Source organism: Stegodyphus dumicola, chromosome 2 (genome assembly GCF_044657685.1).
Source record: "Stegodyphus dumicola isolate Sdum_Otavi_A_Nest chromosome 2, ASM4465768v1".
In the NCBI taxonomy this organism is placed as follows: Eukaryota; Metazoa; Arthropoda; class Arachnida; order Araneae; family Eresidae; genus Stegodyphus; species Stegodyphus dumicola.
In genome coordinates, this window is record NC_140769.1 from 197,520,281 (window position 1) to 197,539,854 (window position 19,574).

The 19,574-nt window shown below is 34.0% G+C and overlaps 1 protein-coding gene and 1 long non-coding RNA gene across 2 annotated transcripts in view; both read right to left on the minus strand.

Annotated features, from left to right (window-relative positions):
* The window catches only part of LOC146998788 (uncharacterized), a 166,208-nt gene extending 157,378 nt beyond the window's left edge, over positions 1-8,830 (minus strand). Inside the window, exon 1 of the long non-coding RNA XR_015039348.1 lies at positions 8,740-8,830. This is a non-coding gene — a long non-coding RNA (uncharacterized LOC146998788). The remainder of the gene's footprint in view (positions 1-8,739) is intronic.
* A 1,051-nt stretch (positions 8,831-9,881) lies between these two features.
* Positions 9,882-12,269, minus strand: LOC146998790 (uncharacterized). The gene is made up of 3 exons (XM_085810252.1): positions 11,655-12,269; positions 10,986-11,534; positions 9,882-10,943 (listed from the first exon to the last, which is right to left on the minus strand). Exons 1-3 carry the CDS (start codon positions 12,267-12,269, stop codon positions 9,882-9,884), a joined length of 2,226 nt encoding a protein of 741 aa, XP_085666378.1.
* Positions 12,270-19,574: the final 7,305 nt, after the last annotated feature.

A 19,574-nucleotide genomic window follows, 5' to 3' on the forward strand; every position in this document is an offset into this window, starting at 1 on the left:
TTCAAGAAATTAAGGGGTTATGTGTGGGTGCCATGAGAGAGTTTTACTGAGGATCACCCCAAGATGAACCATACCATATGTAGAGAGTAATAAAAAGTCATTTTAAAAAGAAATGCCATTGACAGTCCGGCACTGCAAAGGATATTTTTATTCTTACTTTTGAGAAATTATGTGCCGATGGCAGTATACAGATTCCAGTTCAAATAATTTTAAACCGTTTTTGGATGCTGTTAATGAATTTCGCACAAAACAATCCACAAAGACAAATTTCCAAAGACACAAAGGTAAGTCGATATTTCTTTTCCGTACTGCACAGATTAGATAATCTGTATATTCGTGCTTTATTTTGATTTAAAATGCAGTTTAATTAGATTATACTTTTTTGTTTTAGCTATGTTTTGGATGACATTTTACTTGAGAGGGCACTGTACAGAAACAGAAATAGCACCAAAAAAAAAAAAAAAAAAATCGCAACTTTCATCAAGTTGGGCCCCGAAATAAGTTTTTTCTATCAACACAAAAACAAAACAACTTACAGTGAAAAATATGCTTAATAAAATGAACAAATAAATATAAAGCTTTGTTTTTTGTAAATTTTTATACCATTTAGATCATAAATGCTTTATTATTTGATAAGTCATTATTTCACACTTTTAATTTTATAATTCCCAACTGCCCTCTTACTAGATTTAGGAAGATGTTCTAATATTCGAAAAAATTCCAAATGCGGAATCGCACAAGTCCCAACATCACACTTTGTACTGCATTTACAGCAAATAGTGAAGACAATTTTCACAATACTTTTGAAAAATGCCATATGAAATACTTCAAATAAATCTTGTCTGTATGCCTTACTTTGTAAAAAAAAAAAGAAAGAGAAAAAAACTAGTAACTCCATTACACATCCATTTCTTGGCTCTAGTGTACATTTGGTTCTCTTTCAATTGGCGAGAAATTTTGATTGATTTTGGCGATAAAACCTCCATTCTGGTCACCATGATAGTTTTAACTTTTAGCTTCCTAACTTTATTTAAGTGAAAATAGATTGATGCGCACATGGAAAGTTAAGGAAGTGCGCAATGCTTAGTTTGTGTGATTCTCTGATTTTTTTAAAGTGAAAATAGATTGATGTGTACATGGACATACTGTTTGTACAATTCTTTGACTTGTTATTTTGGTTTCATGTAGCGGCCATCTTGAAATTGTGCTTTTCTGCTGCCGATATTGGCATCATAAAAAAATCACCAAAAAAAAAAAAAAAAAAAGGTGTACACAATTGTAAACTTTTACCCCATTTTTCTTGTATTGTCATTGTTTTCTTTGACTGCTACGCACAATTTGCACATTATATCACAATCCTCATTGACTTCCTACACATAATTTATTCTTCACTAATTTATTATTATTTTGCATGATTTCAACATTATCTTTTTCCATAGTGAAGCTGTAAAAAAGTGGTCCATATTCTAAAAATCTAACAGATCACTCATTTGAATACTTGTACATGAAATTAAACATAATGTGCAAGACTCACTGTAGGAAATTTTAACTATGATTGTTCTCTGAAAATGTACTATTCTTAACGGTTTTGTTTTCGGAAAAATGGCCAGAGAAATCTAATAAAAGGCAAATGAAGCATTGCTGTATGTATACAAGTATTTGTAACTGTTTTACAAATACAGAATTAATTGAAAACAATTTCCATAAATAGCATTTATTTTTATGTTAATATTTAATTATATATTGTTTTGCTTTTCTTTCTAACATAAATTTACATGTACAGTAGAATGTCCAAAATCCAGACTCATCGGGACTGCAGCAATTCCAGATTTGGAATTTTTCCGGATATTAGATTAATTTAAATCTGATGAGATAGCATGCAAAAATTATACAATTAAAAATACGAAATCGTGATTTATAAAATAATGAAGTATTTATGATGTAAAGGGTATCAAAATTTACAAAAAAAGCTTAATATTTATTTGTTTACCTTATTAGACATTTCTTTCAATGTAAGTTGCTTCATTTTTTGTGCTAATACATTCTCTTTAACTCTATAGGCAGACGGACATATCTCCTGTTTAGTTACATTGTTGAAGTCCTGTAGCTGCTATTTCAAAAATTCCGACTAACTTGTCAATTGAAATTTTCTCTTTTTCAGTAACTTCTCTGTCGCTTTTCTTCACTTTCGGTATTTTGGTGATTTAGAACCATACTACAGATTTTGCCATTCATTAATTGATTCATGATTGAGAAGCATTGTCATCACAAAGAAAAACTTCTTTCTTATCATCTTCATTTATTTCCGCTTTTCCACATTTCTTTACAAAATCTGTTAATTGAAATATTTCACCTTTGTTTGCGATATCTGAAAACCTTTACAATTAGCAGCTATGAAGATCAAAGTTAGCTATCCTTCACATTATATACTTAGATATGCAATCATGAGCTTGATAACAAACAAGTCATTCTGTTAAATTTTATCTTGCTTCTATTGCACACTGAGACAATTAAGCCTGAATTGTATTACTTTAGTTATTTATTATACTTATGTCTATTTTTTGCACATACTTAAGGCTTATCAAAGTTCTGAATAAATAAATTCCTACATATACAGGCCATATTCCCATATATACGTTACCTTACTGAGGGCCGGCGCTAGCTATCTTACCGCCTGATGCAGTCTCTGTGGGTCCTAAATTCTGTGACTCGATGCGGCCATACGAGTCCTGCCGCTGGTTTTGGATTTGCATGAACAACAAATCCTTTATTTTTAATTTAAATATTCCTAAATGTAATCTTTGTGTCTATGAGTATTATCAACAAATCTATTTTTAGCATATGGAAAGAATTTTTGGTAAATTTTTCACCGTCAACAATTTTTAACTCATTTAATTTAATCTGTAATAATCGCCACGCATAATGTCAACATAAAAGGTTACCATGCTCATTTATTATTCAATTGTGTGTGTGTGATTATGGCAAAGTCTCGAGGGCTATCTGCCTAATGGGGGGGGAGTTCCTTTGTGGAGGACTTTCTAAGAGAAACTGGCTCATTTATCATTCAATTAATAACACAAAAAAATGCTTAGGCATCGCTACATGAGTCATTACTCAAGTTGTCATGTTTTGGTTGGCATCAGATCAATGATGTATCCATGTGGAATGTTTAGGTTCGAGATGTAAGCCAAGTTGCTGTGTAGCATACAAATTTACGCTAAAATGATTGCTTCTTTAATATCAAGGTATTTTATTTAGTGTCGAAGTGAAAATAAGAATTGCGACTCTCCAGATGTTTTATTATGTGCGGAGGGGGAAATTAAATGCACATGCGTAAAGCCTACAAGTAAATGTTGTTGGTAATTTTGAGGTCCGGATTTCGGACTCTGAACTGTATTAAACATTATGTTTAACAAGGCAAATTTCATTTACATACACTTAATATTCTTTCCCTCCTAGCTTTAGTGCATATGCACTAAGTTGCATGTTTAATGAGCTAAATGAGACTTACACATGTTTAACATCATTATTTTCTGCTAATGTTATGCTTAATATCATGTTCTTTTTTCTTTTCTGGCATAAATATAAATTACATATGCTTTATGCCACACTGCTGTTGCCAAATAGCATGTTTAAGAAGAAACAATTGACACATTTATGCTCAATATCATGTACTTTCTGCTGTAAGTATGCTTAGAACACTGCTGATTAGCCATTGGTGACCTTGAAAAATGCAATATCACAAATGAGCTGTGTACGGTAGTAAAAGCAAGGAAAATGTTTCAGCATTAACGACGTAAATGAGACTAATGCTATTTTAGTTAATATTTGGTTCCCCTTTTCTGTTACTGGGACAGGATTTAGAAATTTATGTATGTATGCATACATTTCTGAATCTGATCCCGGTACCTGATGAATACCTAATATTTATATCTAAAGAGTTGCATCTTACTTTATGCATACAAAGTTGCACAGAATGCTGAATTAAATGCATGCTGTGTAGGTATTTTTTTACATTCAATTCATGAGCATATCATGAAAAATGTCTTATGTCTGTGCAACAAAAACTTACATGCATAAATTTAAGAAGTTACTGACTAAATATTAATTATCTATGCTTGAAGTGCTAAATATTAAAAAAAAAAAAAAAAAAAAAAAAAAAAGAAAGAAAGAAACTGAAGAATTTACAAAATTCCTCTCATACTTCCATTAAACACATATATTAATTAACATCAAGGGGGAAAAATATTTAAAATATAAAATTTGATATATTTATATTGAAAAAAATTTTAGGTACAACTCTGATATACGCCCTAATTTCACCAAATGTGGCGATATGTGTTCTGCACTGGTTTTTGGCACGATTGCGTGTTCTATGGCAACCCTGTTGACGTTGAACAATCTTTAGCTGGAGCTCGTTGATTCGCGTCTGTGTCTGAGAAGATGGGAGGGAAAGATAAAATGGTAGAAGTTGTTGAATTGAAGTTCGGCAAAAGGAAATAACATTGTAGCCATCCTGTTGAGAGGTAGTGGATATTTGGAGGTGTGGAAAGAGGGTCTGGGAGATTATTTTTAATGGCTGTGCATGATAGAAGTAGGGATTTGTGATTTTATTTATTTGTGAACCATAGTATGAATTTTCTGGAGTGTGTCTGGCTGTCACGTAAATATGATAGTAATTACGTGGCGGCATGTTAAAGGCGGTATGAAATTGCTATTTCTGCTGCTCGAAAAAGCATTAATTCATGGTAAGTGCATTTTATTTTATTCTTGTTCTTATTTTGTAGAATGTTATGTTCATTGGTTATTTAGTATGAATTTCTGTCGTTATTGTTGTTTTTTAAACAAAACACTGTGCACATGGTATTATTTGAAATTTATTGTTATTATGTTATTTTACTAAAGCGAGGTGTGCGTAGATCGTAGATTCGTTCCTTGCCTAAATTTTGCAATTCGTAGATGTTTTTTTTAAGTTTAAACAGGATGCTGTGTACATGGTATTCTTTGAAATTTATTGTTATGTTAATTTATTAAAACGAGGTGTGCGTAGCTTGTAAATTCGTTCATTGCCTACATTGTGCCATTCGTAGACTTTTTTTAAGTTAAAACACGTCGCTGTGTACATGGCTTCTTGTCAAATATTTTTGGTTAGAAACTTTACGTTTTTGCTATCTAAATTTTTTGTTTTTGTTTCGGATTTTTAGCTTAAATCGTGTGTTCAAATCAAATCGTAGTTTTTGCATGTGGGAAAACCGCGTTTATGGAGACATTTTAGGCTTAAAGTTCGAAATATAGACAAAAAATTTAGATAGTAATACAGCAGCGTGAAGTTTATCGCCAAAAATGTTTGGCGACTTGAGGGCGCATATCAGAGTAGTTCCAAATTTTAATTTAATATCTTCATAATTTCAGTATTTTTTACCATTTTACCCTTAAGACTAAATAAACTATAAAAAAGCATTTATGATTATAATTTTATAAAAAAATACGGGTTATTAAAAAACAGGTTGAAGAACAGCAAAGTTACTTCAATAAGTTCAATGAAATAAAATTTTAAAGTAGCACAGCAAATTTCTATGAGATTCCTGCTTTACAAGCACATCTTAGATTCCAGAAAAAGGTTTTCCTTGAATTAAAAACCATAAAAATGGTGGCAAAGTGCCATATATATTTCTAGTTTCTATTTATTTCCAAAGTTGCATTATTATGGGAACCATTTAAGACACTTTCTTTTGTATGCTTGAGATGCTTATAATGATGATTTTTGCCAAGAACAATGAGACAGTTACAAGTGAAAAAGATTTTTTTTTTTTTTACTTGTACACACATGTTCATGCTTATAAAGTGTGCATTCTTGCAAATCAAAAATCAAGTTTCGGCTAATCTTTGGAATATTGTAACAGGTAGTTTTGCGACATCTCGGTAAGGTGATAAAGGGGTTGATCTTTGGATTATGGTAACTTGCTGATTTTTTTGGCGACAACTTGGCAACCAACTCTGCTGCAGCAACCTTCTACTTTTTTTTCGGCGCCATTTTGTCTTCACGAAGTAAAGACATGTTTCTTTTCTTTTTATTTACTGAACACTTTTTCCAACAATCTGCTAGCCGAATTACACTTATGCTAGAAATTTTATGGAACAAATATGCTTAATATACAAATATTAACTGCAAAATTGGGAAAAAGTGCAGAATCGCAAACTCCTTGCCACGTTTTTCAGAATCGCACATACATAGTAACCATGTACACGTCGACTTATTTTTACTTAAAAAAACATCCCAGAATTGCACAAAAATGACATTGCGCACACTCTTCACTATATCCATGTACACTGCTTTTTTCTCATAAATTAGAAAAATTTCACGAAAATGCATAAAAATTTTGTGACTCTTTAAATTCGGTAATAAGGACATATATGAAATTACCTGATTGCGAAAAAGTATATACCTTTCCAAGGATGAACATTTCCACGTATAAAATAAATAAAATATCCAAAAACTTTTACCTCTAAATTATTATAAACGTCACCAACAAATTTACAACGCAAACATTAAAAATGGTTGCAAATACTTAGTGTCTAATATTTAAATTATTTCCATGCACGTTTACTTCCACTGAAACGTATACCAAATTGCTACAAACATATAATTCCCAAAATAATTATCATTTAATTAAAATATAATTAAACCATGTACACGTTGACTTATTTTTACTTAAAAACATCCCAGAATTGCACAAAAATGGCATTTCGCACACTCGTCACTATATCCATGTACACTGCTTTTTTCTCATAAATTAGAAAAATTTCACGAAAATGCATGAAAATTTTGTGAATCTTTAAATTTGGTAAAAAGGACATATATGAAATTACCCGATCGCGAAAAAGCATATACCCTTCCCAAGGATGAACATTTGCACGTATAAAATAAATAAAATATCCAAAAACTTTTCCCTCTAAATTATCTATTATAAATCTCACCTGCCAATTTATAACGCAAACATTAAAAATGGTTCCAAATACTTAGGGTCAAATATTAAAATTCTTTCCATGCACATTTACTTACAAACGTATTCCAAAATACTGCAAACATATAACTCACAAAATCACGATCATTAAATTAAAATATAATTAAATTAAAAACACTACTTAAAATATAAATAAGCACATACATTAAATTAATAAAAATTAGCTTACAATCCTAATTACTTTAAACTAAATCATTGCTAATAACAATTTTCCAATAATACCATATTAATTTATTTAGTCCTTACATTTAGAACAATGCATAAAAATAATATCCTTAAATGATTAAAAATACTAACTTACCTAATCTTCTACAGAATCTTGAGTGCATGGCGGACCACAAAATGTCCATTTTCACCAGATTTCTTGCACCGCCATTCAAACTTATCTGTAATATCCTTCCTTTCACACAATCTCATTTCATTCCCACATGTTGGACATTCATACTTATCTGCACTTAAATTACACTCATACACCATTCAACCAATTCTTTTGGATTATCAGATAAACGCATTAAAAATTTAGAATTCACTTTAGATAGCGCCATGCAATCCAAAAATTAATCAACACTCTTTCACACAATTTCAATGAAGCTTAATACAAAATACTATAGTACTGCAGATATTTTTCCAAAATTCCCCCCTTTTCCGATTAAAGAACTGTAATTCGTCCATTAATGTCACATGACATATCTCATGATCTCTCATTTCCCTCACACAAAATAATGCGTAATCGGAAGAGTACTTCCCACATTATTCCCAAAGTCCTAGGTAGTAAATTTTACCGCCTCCAAACTGTTACCATATTCCAAAGATTAGCCGATAAAGGTTAGTGGCTAGGACTTTAGCACTGTAACATGGATAAAGTCAAGAGTGTGTGCAATGCCATTTTTGTGCAATTCTGGGATATTTTTTTAAGTGAAAATAGGTCAACGTGTACATGGATGATACTGTGCATGTGCAATTCTTAAAAACACTGCAAGCAGTGGGCGATTCTGCACTTTCTCCCAATTTCGCACCTAATCTTCATCATAATTAAGCACTTTTGTTCCATTAAAGTTCTAGCATAAGCGTAATTCGGCTAGCGGATTGTTGGAAAAAAATGTTGAGTTAAAAAAAAAAAAAAAAAAAAAAAAAACATGCCTTTACTTTGTGAAAATAAAATGGCGTCCAAACAAAAACTAAGAGGTTGCTGTAGCAGGGTTGGTCGCCAAATTTTCACCAAAAAATTGCCAAGTTACCATAATCAAAAGACTAACCCAAGTTTCTTTGAACACTGCATAAAGAACATAGAAGTTTCTGGCTCTAGAGTAGAACTGAGTGCCCTCCGATTAGTAACAAATTTTGTTCAATTTACCATGATAGTTTTAACTTTGTTTTAGTTTCCTGATTATTGTAAATGAAAATAGATCAATGTGTACATGGACAAAGCTAAGGCAATAAACAATGCCTAGTTTGTGCAAATCTCCAATATTCTTTTAAGTGAAAATAGAGCAATATGTACATGGACACCAGGTTTGTGCAATTCTTCGACTTCTTATTTTGGTTTTGTGTAGCGACCATCTTAAAATTGTGCCTTCCTGGCACCGATCTTAGCATTTAAAAGAAATCGAAAAAAAAAAAAAAAAAAAAAAAAAAAAAAAAAAAACAAGGGACACACAATTGTTAACTTCTACCCAGTTTTTGAATATATATGTACTATATTTGAGTTTCTTACCTGCATCAAAATACCACAATACTGATTCATTTTTTCAAATGTCATCTTAGGTACTTTACACACATTGCACTGCTCTACTTGATATGTCCAGGATTTGAAAGAATTTAATCTTACAAGACCTCATTTCCCTTTATCAGTATAATGTGATAACCGTATACCACTTTTAGAATGTTATACACTCGAGACATTTGATACTGCAGCTGGATAGTCATACTGAGAATATTTCCTGATAATAGATTTCATTAGATAAAAAATATGTAAAAAAAATGGAACTGTCTAATTTGACTGCAGGTCTTTAATATTTTAACACAGTAAAGAAATCATCTAATATATTATTTCATTACAGGTTCAAGAAAGGCATCTTTATCATTAATTCAATAGCTTTCATTGATAAACTCTGAAATGTCTTTAGCACAAAGAAGATACAAGTTACAATACACATATGGGATGAAGCATTTCGCCCTGCTCCAGAATTGCATCTCAGAAGTATGTCAAATTGGTAACGATCATATCATCACAACAGTGCATTTTGCTAGGTAACAGATGTAACACTGAATATGAGTGATACAAAAATCTGTGAAAAGTGATATCTAGGGTCAAAAATTCAAATTTCCGAAAAGGTGGAAGAAACACAAAACACATCATGGCAGATCCTGAACAAAACAACAATCCCAGCTTTTTCAATCAAGGTCGGTATAAGCAGTTTTAGAGTCTTTAAGGTAGGATAGATAAGCAAATGTAGCTTCAAGTCAGCATTAGTTAAAAATGCAATTGAGATAAAACTTGCATAAACGTAGTTTTTTGCTTTTTTTAAAAAATAATTAGATTATGATTTATTTATATCAAATGACAATTCAAAAACTTCTCTACAGCATCAGCAGCACCCAGTTTACTTTTAAATCTAAAACTCTGCCACTAAATGGCTCTTTTATTACCAAGAATTTTCCCATCAATTAATTATGACAACATACTAATTTAACATCTCCTCAAAAGACAGAAGGCTTCTCTTCTGCTTAGATCAACGCATATTTTTTCGAATTATTCTGCTGTCCAAATGAATTCTTCTATACATGACAGATTTCCCTCTTCTGTCGATACGCATATCTTAAAAATCCTTTAATAAAAATTAATTTATCCATATTTTATACACAAGTCTTCTCTCTCGAGTGAATACGTATATGAGTGTTTAAACTACTCTTCTGATTAAATGACTTCTTACATACTTCACACACATGAGGTTTCTCTCCTATGTGACTAAGCATGTGCTTCTTTAAATTACCCTTTTGTTTAAATAACTTCGTGCATACTTCACACACATTAGGTTTCTCGCCTGTGTGAATACGTACATGAGTGTTTAAATTACACTTCAGACTAAATGACTTTTTACATACTTCACACACATGAGGTTTCTCTCCTGTGTGAATAAGCATATGGCTGTTTAAAGTAGACTTCTGACTAAAGGATTTCTTACATACTTCACACACATGAGGTTTCTCTCCTGTGTGACTAAGCATATGCTCGTTTAATTGATCCTTCCGTTTAAATGACTTCTTACATACTTCACACACATGAGGTTTCTCTCCTGTGTGAATAAGCATATGCCTGCTTAGATGAGACTTCTGACTAAAGGCCTTCTTACATACTTCACACACATGAGGTTTCTCTCCTGTGTGAATAAGCATGTGCCTGCTTTGATGAGACTTCTGACTAAAGGACTCCTTACATACTTCACACACATGAGGTTTCTCTCCTGTGTGACTAAGCATATGCTCGTTTAATTGATCCTTCCGCTTATATGACTTCTTACATACTTCACACACATGAGGTTTCTCTCCTGTGTGACTAAGCATGTGCTTCTTTAAATTACCCTTTTGTTTAAATAACTTCGTGCATACTTCACACACATTAGGTTTCTCGCCTGTGTGAATACGTGCATGAGTGTTTAAATTACACTTCAGACTAAATGACTTTTTACATACTTCACACACATAAGGCTTCTCTCCTGTGTGAATACGCATATGGCGGCTTAAATAAGACTTCTGACAAAAGGACTTCTTACATACTTCACATACATGATGTTTCTCTTCTGTATGAATAAGTGCATGAGCGTTTAACTTACTCTTCAGACTGAATGACCTCTTACATACTTCACACACATGAGGTTTCTCTCCTGTGTGACTAAGCATATGCTCGTTTAATTGATCCTTCCACTTAAACGACTTCTTACATACTTCACACACATGAGGTTTCTCTCCCGTGTGAATAAGCATATGCCTGCTTAGAAGAGACTTCCGACTAAAGGCCTTCTTACATACTTCACACACATGAGGTTTCTCTCCTGTGTGACTAAGCATATGCTCGTTTAATTTATCCTTCTGTTTAAATGACTTCTTACATACTTCACACACATGAGGTTTCTCTCCTGTGTGAATAAGCATATGCCTGCTTAGATCAGACTTCTGACTAAAGGCCTTCTTACATACTTCACACACATGAGGTTTCTCTCCTGTGTGAATAAGCATATGCCTGCTTAGATCAGACTTCTGACTGAAGGCCTTCTTACATACTTCACACACATGAGGTTTCTCTCCTGTGTGAATAAGCATATGGGTGTTTAAAGTAGACTTTAGACTAAATGACTTCATACATACTTGACACACATGAGGTATCTCTCCTGTGTGAATAAGCATATGGCTGTTTAAAGTAGACTTCTGACTAAAGGATTTCTTACATACTTCACACACATGAGGTTTCTCTCCTGTGTGACTAAGCATATGCTCGTTTAATTTATCCTTCCGTTTAAATGACTTCTTACATACTTCACACACATGAGGTTTCTCTCCTGTGTGTATAAGCATGTGCCTGCTTTGATGAGACTTCTGACTAAAGGACTCCTTATATACTTCACACACATGAGGTTTCTCTCCTGTGTGACTAAGCATATGCTCGTTTAATTGATCCTTCCGCTTATATGACTTCTTACATACTTCACACACATGAGGTTTCTCTCCTGTGTGAATAAGCATATGCCTGCTTAGATCAGACTTCTGACTAAAGGCCTTCTTACATACTTCACACACATGAGGTTTCTCTCCTATGTGAATAAGCATATGGGTGTTTAAAGTAGACTTTAGACTAAATGACTTCATACATACTTGACACACATGAGGTATCTCTCCTGTGTGAATAAGCATATGCCTGTTTAAATTACTTTTCAGACTTAATGATTTCTTACATACTTCACACATACAAGGTTTCTCTCCTGTGTGACTAAGCATATGCTTGTTTAAATCATATTTTCGTTTAAATACCTTCTTACATACTTCACACACATGAGGTTTCTCTCCTGTGTGACTAAGCATATGGCTGCTTAATGTAGACTGCTGACTAAAAAATTTCTTACATACTTTACACACATGAGGTTTCTCTCCTTTGTGAGTACGCATATGCTTCTTTAAAACCTCTTTCCGTTTAAATGACTTCTTACATACTTCACAAACATGAGGTTTCTCTCCTGTATGAATAAGCATATGGCAGTTTAAAGCTCTCTTCTGATTAAATGAGTTCTTGCATAACTCACACACATGAGGTTTCTCTCCTGTGTGAATAAGCATATGGCTGTTAAAAGTAGAGTTCTGACTAAAGGACTTCTTACATACTTCACACATATGAGGTTTCTCTCCTGTGTGAAAAAGCATATGCTTGTTTAAATCCTCCTTTTTTTTTAAATGACTTCTTACATGAGGTTTCTCCCTCGTGTGAGTAAGCATATGTATGTTTTAATTACCCTTCTAGTGAAATATCCTCTTACATATTTCACATATATAAGGTTTCTCTCCTGCGTGAGTAAGCACATACATGTTTAAACCGATCTTTTTACTTAATGATTTCTTAAATACTTCACATAGATGAGGTTCTTCTCCTGTGAGAATAAGCAGATGATTGTCTTAATTAGTCTTTTAACTAAATGTCTACATACCTCACATCTAAGAGCTTTCTCTCCAATGTGAATTAGCATATATACCTTTAAAGTGCTTTTTCGACTACATGACATGCTACAAATTTCATACATATGAGGTTTTTGTTCAGTATGGATATGCATGTGCTGTTTTAAATATTGCCTCTTGAACATTATTTGTTACCTTGTTACAAACCCTGAACCTAGAACATCCTTCTCCTAAAATATGCAATTTCTGCACTTTCCTGATAACTGTATCTGACATTCTTAATATAACTTGCTACACATCTCGTGATGAATTTCACCTTCTGAAGTGTAAAACTGGCTGCTAAACAGAAATTTCGGTAAAAGTAGTTTTAAGTTGGTTTATTCTAGCATTTAATGTCTCATGTAAACAGGCTTTTTTCTGTTTTTGTAAAAGGATCAACACAAATTATTCATGTGACGTATTAGCTGCTTGCTATTAGGACACCTTAAGAATGCCTTGATTTCCAATAATGTTTAATTGAAAATTAATTTCTTATAGTTCACAAAAATTACACTTCTTGCCGGATCACATATACATGTTTAAACAGGAATTTGTAAAACTGGGTCACATATGGTATGTTATGCTACTTGAAACTTTTGTACAGTAGCTACCCAATGATTTATAACTCGAAGAAGTTACATGTCACGTTAGAAATTTAGTAACAACTCTTAAAGCTTACACGGAAAAAAGTAACCGGCTTTCAAGATTTGAATACTAAGCAGTATGAATCACACTTCAGCATGAAGTAAACTTTAATTAAAGAGTCACATTATAGTTTTAAAGCAGCCGCTACTATTATTAAAAAAAAAACTATAACTGCGGTAATTATTCAAATAATAAAATCAGTTTCTACGAAAACAAACCTTATTACCAAGTAAGACAATTGCTATACTCTATAAAACTTAATATCAATTATTATTGCCGAGCACTAATTACTAAACTTTACCTGCAAAATCTAAGTGAGGCTTGCTGATGAGCCAAGAAATTTAGAATACAGAATAATAAACATTAAAATAAATAATGCATTATTAACATCCTCCCAACTTTTGATTACAAATTATAATCAAAAGTAGCGATTTTGCGTTTTGTTTAAAAACATTTGTTACATTATTATGATATATTATAAATGTTTGATTACAAACGCTGTATTTGATGACAAATTAAAAAATTTTTGATTTTGATAATAAATTATAATTGGACACCTGTCGAGATCGATGTCGAAAAACCTCGTTACTGAGTAACATCGGTTGACCATAGATATAGTAATACTAATAAATGGAGCACGCCTACTCTTTCAAACACGTAATTTTGATTCCAAATGAAGTTTGTGGCATCAGCCATGATAGTGGCAAGAAGCATGGTTCTTGTATGAGTTATCTATAGTAGTAAACATTACCTTTCGACATCCTTGTTTTTAATTTTTGTCTTTGATATGGTGAATTTTTTTTGTTTTTTCCGTTTCCTTAAATTTCCATAGGTTTAGCCATGCCGAAGTCTTGCGTTGCTTATAATTGTACTAATTGATTTGTGAAAGGAAATGGAATAAATTTTCATAAGTAAGCATCAGGAACAAATTTTCCATTTGTAATATTTTTGTAATATATGAAAATTGTTTGCGAAATTTTAAACCATTTTCTTCATTCTTAATCAAGTATTAAATATTGTAAATAATGTATTAAAGTAGATATGGACGGGTAAAATTAATAAATAAAAAAATAAATAAAAAAAAAACCTATGTGCTAGTTATTTAAATTTTTGTACTTTTCAGCTGAAATTTTGCCTGAATTCATTTTACTTATTAAAATATATTGTATGAAAAGACGTAACTCTCATATTTAGAAATAATATAAGTTTCATTATCGTGAGTAAGCTCTAAGTATATATTGGGAAAATTTATTAATATATACTACATGAAATAAGATGACTCACATATTAGAAATGACATAAGTTTTCTTATTCAGTAAATTTTATATATCTATTGCAAAATCTAAAATATAGGAGGTAGAAATGGTTTTCTGAAACATTGGGTCAAAAATGTTAACATTAGTTAATTTTTGTTTATAAAAAAAATTATACTGCTGAATGTAGGATTTTTATATTCAAATTGTATTGTATTTGTTATTAGTAGTATTGTATTTTATTTAGTTTATTGTGTTTTTTCATAATATCTATACTATTTTTCATAATATCTATACTATTAAAATCTGTGTGCCTCTGTCTGTTTGTGTGTTTGTAACATCATCTCCTCGGGAACGGCTGGGTGTAGAGCTTAGCGGAAGGTACCGTTGGATTCAGAATGCCCGTGGCTCGCCATATTGACCATCGGCATCTTCGAGCGAATTTAATTAGCCGAGATATTAATTAAAAACTGATTTTCTCCCTACGTTTCCCTACGTTTTGCACTTTCTTTCACGGGTTTCCCCTATTTTAGGGATTTGGCCGAGTGCCAAATTCGTTTTTCTCGAATATCTGCGGAACGGCTCCCAGTTGCGATTCGAAACGCATATCCCCGTATTCGAAAAAAATCAACGAATCCATCGATACCGGTCCCATCTTCGTACGACAATAATCGGCGGAGTTATTAATTAAAAACTGCGAAAACGTTATTTCATTTTTCGGAGTGGCAACCGTCTCGGAATTAGCTGAGATAAAATTGCTTTTTCGAAAGCGCCGGGGGGATGACAATTGCTTCCGCTCGAGATTTGTGCTGGCGAAAGGTCACGTGTCAATTTCTTTTTTCTTAAATATCTATGGAACGGCGCTGAGTTGGAATTCGAGGCAGGTGTCTGCGTATTCCAAAAAATTCTACGAATCCAATGATACCATTCTCATCTTCGTAGGACGTTAATCAGCTGAGATATTAATTAAAAACTTTGAAAACGCTAATTTTCGGGCTCATTTTTCCGATTGCAACAGTTTCTTGAATCGCCGCAGATACAAATCAAGGTTATATTCTAAAGTTGAATAAAGCACGCGATTCCATGTTACCTAACTGTATTTTAAAAATATTTCGTTAATGTAGGCATTTTAAATAAACAGCTGCTTTTCACAATTTTTTTTTAATTTCAGGTTAGGATGATTGTCACGTTAATTCTCTTATTGATATTGAATAAAAGTTATTATATTACATTAAATTTAAATGATGACGTTCTTGAAGTTGAACAACTTTAATCAGCTGGGATATTAATTAAAAAATCTGAAAAAGCTATTTTTTAAAAATATGTTGTTATTTTTTTAATAATAAATTTGATTTTTTGGAATAATATATTTTTTTATGTTATTAGATACGTGCACTTAATTTAGATATTATCTTTTAATGCAAATGATATTTTAAATAAGTTCGCACCAATAAAAATTAAATTCACACTTTTTTTTTTTTTTTTTTTAGATTAAAGATTTTTCTTTGCTCCTTTGAGATGGTATACGGTAACTTTCGAATCCCGGTGAGCAGGCAGGCTACACTCATGTTTTTTGTGATTTTACGCATATCTGTTGTGTATGCAGTGTCTTCTGGATGCATAAATGAATAAAGCTGAACTCTGGTAGTTCGGTCCTAATTTCGAATCCCGGCGAACGGGCTGGGTCCATGGGTGTTTGCGTGATTTTACGCATGTGCCTCGTGTACGCAGCATCTTCTGGATGCATAAGTGAATAAAGCGGCCGAAATTCGCTCAAAACCTCTGATTACTGGTAGTTCGGTCCAACTTTCGAATCCAAGCGACCGTGTTGGCTCAATGTGTGTTTTCGGGATTTTTCGCATGTGTAACGTGTATGCGGTATCTTCTTCATGCATACTTGAATAAAGCGGGAGCAGCCCGCGCAAAACTACAGAACACTGGTAGTTCGGTCCAACTTTCGAATTCCGGGGTACTGTACATAAAATTTGGTCGCATACGTGAATACAGCGCGCGGATACCGGGTAAAACCGCTGAACACTGGTAGTTCGGTCAAACATTCGAATCTCTGCGAGCGGGCTGGCTGCATGGGTGTTTTCCTGATTTTCCGCATGTGTATAGTGTATAAAGTGATTTCTGGATGCATATGTGATAAAAGTGGGCGCAGCCTGCTCAAAACCTCTTAACGCTGGTAGTTCGATCCAACTTTCGGTGTCGGCGAACCAGCTGGCTCCCCGGGTGTTTTCTTGCTTTAACTCATGTGTATCGTTTATGCAGTATCCTCTCCATGCTTATGTGTATAAAGCGGGCGCAGCCCGCTCCACAAAATCGCTGAACACTGGTATTTCGGTCCTACTTTCGAATTCCGGGGTACTGTATATAAAATTTGGATGCATACGTGAATACAGCGCGCGGATACCGGGTAAAACCGCTGAACACTGGTAGTTCGCTCAAACTTTCGAATCTCGGCGAGCGGGCTGGCTGCATGGGTGTTTTCGTGATTGTTCGCATGTGTATCGTTTATAAAGTATCTCATGGATGCATACGTGAATAAAGCGGGCACAGAATACTGGTAATGCGGTAATTTCGAATCCCGACGAACTGGCTGGCTCCATGGGTGTTTTCGTGATTTTACGCATGTGTATAGTGTATGGAGTATCTTCTGGGTGTATATGTGAATAAAGCGGGCAGAGCCTGCGCAAAGCAGCATAACACTGGTAATTCGGTCCAACTTTCGAATACCGGCGAACAGGCAGGCTCCATGTTTGTTTTCGTGATTTTACGCATGTGTATCGTTTATGCACCATCTTCAGCATGCATGCGTGAATAAAGCGGGCACAGCACGCGCAAAATCGCTGAAAAATTGTATTTCGGTCCAACTTTCGAATCGGCAGCGGGCTGGCTGGAGGGGTGTTTTCGTGATTTTACGCATGTGTACGGTGTACGCAGTATCTTTTGCATGCACACGTGAACACTGTTTTGGGCGGGCTCCCGCCCAAAAGCGCTGAACACTGGTATTTCGGTCCAAATTTCGAATAACCGCGAAAGGGCTGGAAGCATGGGTGTTTTCGTGATTTTCCGCATATGTATAGTGTATGCGGTAACTTCTGGATGCATAGGTGAAAAAAGCGGGGGAAGCCCGCGGAATGCCGCTAAAAATGGTAGTTCGGTTCAACTTTTCAATACCGGCCAAATTTAACATAGGATATCTTTTAAAAACGAACAATGATAAGCGGGCTTCAGCCCGCTCAGCTGGCGGGCTTGCCCGCTAGTATCTATACTATTAAAATCTGTGTGCCTCTGTCTGTTTGTGTGTTTGTAACATCATCTCCTCGGGAACGGCTGGGTGTAGAGCTTAGCGGAAGGTACCGTTGGATTCAGAATGCCCGTGGCTCGCCATATTGACCATCGGCATCTTCGAGCGACTTTAATTAGCCGAGATATTAATTAAAAACTGATTTTCTCCCTACGTTTCCCTACGTTTTGCACTTTCTTTCACGGGTTTCCCCTATTTTAGGGATTTGGCCGAGTGCCAAATTCGTTTTTCTCGAATATCTGCGGAACGGCTCCCAGTTGCGATTCGAAACGCATATCCCCGTATTCGAAAAAAATCAACGAATCCATCGATACCGGTCCCATCTTCGTACGACAATAATCGGCGGAGTTATTAATTAAAAACTGCGAAAACGTTATTTCATTTTTCGGAGTGGCAACCGTCTCGGAATTAGCTGAGATAAAATTGCTTTTTCGAAAGCGCCGGGGGGATGACAATTGCTTCCGCTTGAGATTTGTGCTGGCGAAAGGTCACGTGTCAATTTCTTTTTTCTTAAATATCTATGGAACGGCGCTGAGTTGGAATTCGAGGCAGGTGTCTGCGTATTCCAAAAAATTCTACGAATCCAATGATACCATTCTCATCTTCGTAGGACGTTAATCAGCTGAGATATTAATTAAAAACTTTGAAAACGCTAATTTTCGGGCTCATTTTTCCGATTGCAACAGTTTCTTGAATCGCCGCAGATACAAATCAAGGTTATATTCTAAAGTTGAATAAAGCACGCGATTCCATGTTACCTAACTGTATTTTAAAAATATTTCGTTAATGTAGGCATTTTAAATAAACAGCTGCTTTTCACAATTTTTTTTTAATTTCAGGTTAGGATGATTGTCACGTTAATTCTCTTATTGATATTGAATAAAAGTTATTATATTATATTAAATTTAAATGATGACGTTCTTGAAGTTGAACAACTTTAATCAGCTGGGATATTAATTAAAAAATCTGAAAAAGCTATTTTTTAAAAATATGTTGTTATTTTTTTAATAATAAATTTGATTTTTTGGAATAATATATTTTTTTATGTTATTAGATACGTGCACTTAATTTAGATATTATCTTTTAATGCAAATGATATTTTAAATAAGTTCGCACCAATAAAAATTAAATTCACACTTTTTTTTTTTTTTTTTTAGATTAAAGATTTTTCTTTGCTCCTTTGAGATGGTATACGGTAACTTTCGAATCCCGGTGAGCAGGCAGGCTACACTCATGTTTTTTGTGATTTTACGCATATCTGTTGTGTATGCAGTGTCTTCTGGATGCATAAATGAATAAAGCTGAACTCTGGTAGTTCGGTCCTAATTTCGAATCCCGGCGAACGGGCTGGGTCCATGGGTGTTTGCGTGATTTTACGCATGTGCCTCGTGTACGCAGCATCTTCTGGATGCATAAGTGAATAAAGCGGCCGAAATTCGCTCAAAACCTCTGATTACTGGTAGTTCGGTCCAACTTTCGAATCCAAGCGACCGTGTTGGCTCAATGTGTGTTTTCGGGATTTTTCGCATGTGTAACGTGTATGCGGTATCTTCTTCATGCATACTTGAATAAAGCGGGAGCAGCCCGCGCAAAACTACAGAACACTGGTAGTTCGGTCCAACTTTCGAATTCCGGGGT